The following is a 6,304-nucleotide window of genomic DNA, read 5'->3' as shown; positions in this document are numbered from 1 at the left end:
GCTATTTAAATTCGGCACTCTGAACCTGGTATTGTAATAAAGTATTTTTGAGAACTCTTGTTGTATGAAATGGACTCAGTATTGTAAGCTCGTTCTCATTATTGGATACTGGATGAAAAACGTGAATTATTCGAGTTCTCCTTTGGGTGTGCTCGACAGAACCGTCTGATGTAGCCAATTTTTGTGGTGCTTAGTGTCTGATGAAAGACGAACGTCTTTGAAAACATGTTATTTTGGACGATTCTACCACAGGAAGCGTGGTGTTATGAACTTTAACACTTATAACCTAACAAGTGAGTCCATCATGAGGGCATAGGTGGTTTTGGTCAGGTGAAAACAACCTAAAGGACTCTTCCTCTTTAGGCCAGCCCCAACGCGGTGAAGTAGCTTGTAGCCTCAACCAGCCAGGTAGGTTGGGATGCCAGGTTAGAGGTAAAGCAGTGGTAATTCACAAAAAAAAAAAGGTAAAGTAGTGGCTTGCAGGTTGTCAGAGAAGCTTCTACAGGCTACTAGTGCTTCGGCCTTGTTTAGATTGAGAAAAATTTCAACCCGATGAATAGTAGCACTTTCGTCTTATTTGGTAAATATTGTCCAATCGTGGACCAACTAAGTTCAAAAGATTCATCTCGTGATTTCCAACTAAACTGTGCAATTAGTTTTTTTTTACCTACATTTAATGCTCCATGCAAGTGGCTAAAAATTGATGTGATGGAGAGAGAGTGAAAAAACTTGGAATTTTGGGGTAATCTAAACAAGGCCTTCGTGTTAAAGATGGTGATTGAAAGGGACAGGTGAGGGTAGGAGAAAGAAAAATAGAACGCAGAGAAGTAAAAAAGCTAGTTGTGGTTTTCAACGTGAGTAGTAGCTATGGAGCCTTTAATCTACATGAAACTAAACTTTTTATCTAAGACCACCACGGATGTATGCTTGCATTGGGCGCGCTTTTATAGTACTCCTTAACATGAAATGGAACCAACAATACGAGCTTGCGAAAGAAAAGGCATTGGGGGAAAAGTGTGGCAGCAATTTAATGGCAGTCCTAAATTTTAGTTAGGAACCATTGGGGGAAAAATAACGAAACGAACCTGAAAATTTAAGAAAATATAAAGGTAGAATATAACACAGTCGAAATTCTATTACCATCGCGTTAAGATTACACTGAAGAACAGTGTGGATTCTGAATAGTCCGTTTTTAGTCTTAAGAAAATCAAGGGTAGACCTCGATCACAGACCGGATCCCGAGGACGGCAACGATTTTGTGGCCGCTGAAGCCTGCGTCTTGGAAGATCTTGCGCCACTCACGTTCGTCCCGCTCGGGGCTCCCCACCACCCCCATCATCATCACGTCCCACAGCAGCTGCGTCTCGGTGGCCTTCTCGTCTGCCGGGCTCGATCCCACAACCAGGTCCATCACGATCACCCTGCCGCCGTCCTCCTTCGAAGGGATCGCCTCCCTGCACCGCCGCAGTAAACGCACGCAGTTCTCGTCGTCCCATCCATGGAGGATCCACTGCACAAGTACACAGCAACCGCGCGCAACGTCATTCTTCAGTTTCACAAGGCAAAGGAGAGCGCGCGATGTGCGCGCCACTGCGCCAGACCTTGAGGAGGACGGCGTCGGCCTTGGGGACATGCTCGAACATGTCCCCGGCGACGAACTCCACGCCGCCGAGTTCGCCTGTTGGGACGGCGGCAACCACGTGCGGCAGCTCCAGGACGCTGCACCTGATGCGCGGGAACGCGGTGGCGATGGCCCTGGCGGCGCCGCCTGACCCGCCGCCTACGTCGACCAGCGAAGCGAGGCCTCGGAACACGTTGCTGTGGTCGCGCACGAGCACGTCCATCACGAACCGGCCGTCGCACGCCATGGCGTCGTTGAACGCCACCCCGAACTCCCGGTCGTCCTTCGCCACCGCCCAGAGGTCGCGCCCGTGCGCGGACTCGAACGGGACGCGCGCCGCGGCGTTGACGGCGTCTGCGGCGCGGAACCAGGACGCCAGGGACATGGACGGCGACACGATGACAGGGTGCAGCATGGCCAGCGCGAACGGCGAGAGGCCGCCCTGCCCACCGGCGCCGCGCGTGGCCGTGGAGACGAGGAGGCGCGAGAGCGGGGTCAGCCCATAGCTGGCGGCGGCGGCGTCAAAGACGAAGAACCCGGCGTGCGCAAGCAGCCGCATGAGGCGGCGCAGATACGGCGCCCTGGGCAGCGGCAGGGAGAGCGCCGCAACAAGCTCCGGGACCGATGCGGCGCCACCGAGGCGGTTGACGGCGTCGGGGATGCCCAGCTCGACGGCGCATCGGAGGGACATGGATCTGGTGTACGCGAAGACGTGGTTCCAGAGCTCGGCCTGCGCCTGCATGAGCTCGTCGCCGGTGGTGAGGCCCCTGTCTCGGCTGGTGTCCATAGCTTGCTCTTGCAAGAACTAGCTAGTAGGACTACTTGGGTTTGAGGTCAACAGAAACGGTGCCCGTGTATTTTTGGTCAGTTCGGCTGGTGTTAATGTCGGGTTAACGGTGCTGTTTTGTTGTTAGAAAAAAATATTAGATGATAAACCGACTCATAAGTTCAATTGAACAGACCAAAATAAGAGAAACGGGTCAAGTTTGTACTCGTTGAAAGGTTCCTAGATTCTTTGTCCCTCCTCGCAGACGTTCCACGGAAGACGAAGAATGGTGGTTGTCGTTTTTCGTCTTGCAAATGATAGAAGTAATCTGTAGCCAGCGGAATCAGCTCGCACTTTAATTTATTACTAATAGCATGTAGTTATATGCAAATTTAATGTGGTAGATTTTTTTCAATAGGATTAAGGTCATGTTTGGTTCTCTTGACTAAAGTTTTAGTCCACTTTAGTTCATGAACTAAAAGTGGACTAAGGGTCTGTTTGGTTCGTCTAATAGCTACTAAATTTAGTAGCTTTTAGTCACTTTAGTAACTTTTCAACCAAACGCTATGACTAAAAGCTATTAAAAGAGCTTTAGTCCTCTCTAGTAACTCTGGAGTTACTAAAAGTGACTAAACCGTTTAGTAGCTACTAAAGTTTAGTAGCTCGAACCAAACACCCCATAAAGTGGTGTTTGGTTCCTTGAACTAAAATAGACTAAAGTCATAAAATGATGGGGAAGAATGACCCTTTTACCCACCCTTTTATCCTTCTCCTCACTAGCCGGCTACCACTGTTCATGTTTCTAGCGCCACTCTGTTTCCCTCCCCATCCTTCTTCCCCTTCATCGCAATCCTTCCAAAATGTCCACGGATCAGAGATTAGCGCTTTCTTGGTGAAGATCTCGGCTTTGGGCTAGCGGAGATGGAGTTCCTGGCGTCCATCATCGACACGGTGTTCCAGCTGCTAAGGACTACATTGCGCGGACCGTCAGCTACACCATGTCCTGCGGCGACTACATCAACCTATTGGTCGACGAGATGTGTGAGCTCAAGAGCAAGCGCGATGATGTCCAGCGCATGGTCGCCGCTGCCCTCAAGGAGAAGGCCGACTTCGATAAGGTCACCGACTAGCTCGTGCAGCTGCGCTTCGAGGATATGCCCAGCGCTTCGAGGAGGCAGAGGTCTAGATCCCAGTCTCATCCCCCGCGCGCGCGCCGACGAGCTAGCGACGACGACTGCGGGGCGGGGCTCCTTGGCGGTGGAGAGGTGGAGCACCGCGGCCAGCACCTCCATCACGCGACCGGGCGGGAGGGCGGCGGCGGCAGGGGGGTGGGCAGGAGGGCGATGGTGGCGGAGGGAGCCGGGAGGTAGGGCAGCGGCGGGAATGGGCGACGGCCGGGACGAAGGTAGGGTGCCGGGCGAGAGGGAGGGCGGCGGGGGGGGGGGGGGAGGGAGCCGGGTGGGAGAGAGAGGGCAATAAATGAGGGGCATGGGTGTCCCCAACACCGTTTAGTCCATTTTAGTCCAGTTTTGTGGACTAAAGGACTTTAGTCCACTTTTAATCCAAGTGTTTGGCTGTTTAGTCCAACTAAAGTGCAGAGTTTAGTCCAAAATGTTGTAGTCAATGAGAACCAAACACCCCCTAAGTCTACTTTTGGCCCCTCGACTATTGTGTCGGTCTAATTTTAACCCTCAACTACAAAACCGTATAGTACCGGTGCCCCAACTATCAAAACCGTTCACTTTTATCATCTGGGCGGGGGCAAGGCTGTTTTGACCGACGTTGAGCGGTTTTGACATGCAACCTCTATGTCAGTGACATGTGGGGCCCACGCGTCATCGACTCAATCCCTCCCTCTCCGATGACCACGACGCGGTCGTCCAGGATGGCAGAGACGGTCGCCGCGGTGCGCGCGTCCTCGGGCACTTGCGCCACCGGTGGCCACGCCGACGCCGCTCCCACGACACCGTCACGCACCACGAGGTGCCCATTGTGACTCAGCATGTACATGCGCTCAGATGCCCTTGGCCCTGGCGTGGCGCAGCAGGTCCTCGGGCACCCAGATGGACGTCGTCGGGTCAAAGCACTCCACAGAGCTAATGAACCGGCCCTGAGCCTACGTCGGGTACCCGCTGACGATGAGGAACCTGTCGCCTCCCTCTGCGACGATGTAGAGCCCGCGTGGCTCATCGCGCTCCTCCGCCATGTCTGGGAGTTGCGCCCACGCGTCGGCGTTTGGGTCGTAGGTGAGTGCCGACCGTAGGGCGTTCTTCTCGTCGTCGTGGCCGCCGGCCACATACATGGCACCACCGATGGCCGCGCATGCGTAGAGAGACCAGCGTAGGCCCAGCATGGGCGCGCCGTGCCGCCACGCGCCTGTCAGGAAGTCATAGACGAACACCGCGTCCATCGGTGCCCATGTCTCTGGGTGCCAGCCGCCGACCACCACCAACTGCTTCCTCCTCTGCCTGCCGACGTCATCCACGGTGGCCACCTAGGCAGAAGAGGTGGAGGCTCTCGCTTGGCCACGGCAGGGGCAGCAACGATGCCCACCGTCCCTCTGCCAGCTCTAGCAACACCATCCGGTACGAGTTCACGGGGCCTCCTGAGCCCACCGCCGTTGAGTGCTTGTCCACCGTCGGACCAACATCGTCGTAAGCCATAGGCGCTGCTAGCTACACCTGGACCACATGTAGGACCACCGTGCCATCCCCACATTGGGCGTTGGACTACGTGTCCACCACGCTCTGCTTCGCCACGAGCAGCACCGACTCAAACATGTTGTACGCGTCCATGAGCACGAGGAGGCTGTCTCGGACCTGGTCATCATTGGCGTCGGCGTCGTGGAGGGCTGCCGCGGCCCATGGCGTGGCTAGCAGGTCACCGAGCGTAGCTAGGACGACGTCTAGGAGCGCGAGGCCATGGCCGGAGGAGGAGGAGGCTCCACCGGCGCCGCACCACGCCCTGAGCTCTCGGACAGTGCCGTGGAGGCGCACGAGCGCCGAGTGGCACGGCTCACTCACGGCCCGTGCGTGTGTTGCCACGGTCGGTGCCGCGACCGCCTTCCTCGTCGGCGTCCAGGAGCGCGAGGCCGTGGCCATGAGGATGGAGAGGGAGGGATTTAGTCGATGACGTGTGGGCCCCACATTTCACTGAGATGGAGGTTACGTGTCAAAATCGCTCAACGTCGGTCAAAACAGCCTTGCCCCCACCTAGGTGCTAAAAGTGAATGATTTTGATAGTTGAGGTACTGGTACTAGATGGTTTTGTAGTTGAGGATTAAAATTAGACCAACATAATAGTTGAGGGGCCAAAAGTGGACATAATGATTTTCAATATGCAATCAGGTCAAAACTAAGAGAGCGACTGGTAGTGGTAGGTGTACGTGCTACTTATCCACATTGGAGTTCGTATCACACAGGCAGAGAGGCTATGTGTAAGTTCCGTATAGTTGCACTGATGAAGTGAGCTTGATTAGTTTCCTCAAGCATTACCTTTGAACCCGTCGTTCGATCTGTTCCCATACTCTGAATTGTAGAGCTCTAAACTTTGGCCCCGTTCGGCTTGCTGAATCTTGGCTAAAACTGGCTAAAAAACACTGTTCTGACTAAATTATTGTGAGAGAAAAACACTGTTCTGGCTGAAAAAACAAGCCAAACAAGTCAAATATGGGGTAAGCCGAACGGGGCCTTTAGAGCTAAAGTCTTTAAATAAATGGTTTAAAATTATCTCTAAACTTTAGTCTATTTTATATTAGAGCTTTAGATCTCAAAACTAAGGTAAAATGCTCTGAAGTTTTAGAGCTATAAAGTTTAGAGATGAGGGTCCAAACATACTGTTATTCTTTGGCAACGTGTAAGATGTTAATACTTGTAGGATCGTCTAGGAGTAGATCCGGGGTGTTAAACATTTACTGG

General features: G+C 53.4%; 1 protein-coding gene and 1 pseudogene across 1 annotated transcript; both read right to left on the bottom strand.

The window, feature by feature from the left end:
• Positions 1-1,074: 1,074 nt before the first annotated feature.
• Positions 1,075-2,506, bottom strand: LOC136456573 (trans-resveratrol di-O-methyltransferase-like). The gene is made up of 2 exons (XM_066456479.1): positions 1,602-2,506; positions 1,075-1,510 (listed from the first exon to the last, which is right to left on the bottom strand). The coding sequence occupies exons 1-2, from the start codon at positions 2,406-2,408 to the stop codon at positions 1,208-1,210; spliced, it is 1,110 nt and encodes a 369-aa protein (XP_066312576.1). The 5' UTR covers positions 2,409-2,506; the 3' UTR covers positions 1,075-1,207.
• A 1,687-nt stretch (positions 2,507-4,193) lies between these two features.
• LOC136461006 (F-box/kelch-repeat protein At1g80440-like) lies at positions 4,194-5,488 on the bottom strand (annotated as a pseudogene).
• Positions 5,489-6,304: the final 816 nt, after the last annotated feature.

Source organism: Miscanthus floridulus, chromosome 6 (assembly GCF_019320115.1).
Source record: "Miscanthus floridulus cultivar M001 chromosome 6, ASM1932011v1, whole genome shotgun sequence".
In the NCBI taxonomy this organism is placed as follows: domain Eukaryota; kingdom Viridiplantae; phylum Streptophyta; class Magnoliopsida; order Poales; family Poaceae; genus Miscanthus; species Miscanthus floridulus.
This window is presented reverse-complemented; position numbering and strand designations above follow the sequence as displayed.

What these genes read in the sequence shown, in the direction of transcription:
- LOC136456573 (XM_066456479.1), bottom strand. Translation starts at nt 2,408, where the DNA reads ATGGACACCAGCCGAGACAGGGGCCTCACCACCGGCGACGAGCTCATG. An exon ending in CCGACGCCGTCCTCCTCAAG is followed by an intron (nt 1,511 to 1,601) that starts GTCTGGCGCAGT and finishes GTACTTGTGCAG; the next exon opens with TGGATCCTCCATGGATGGGA.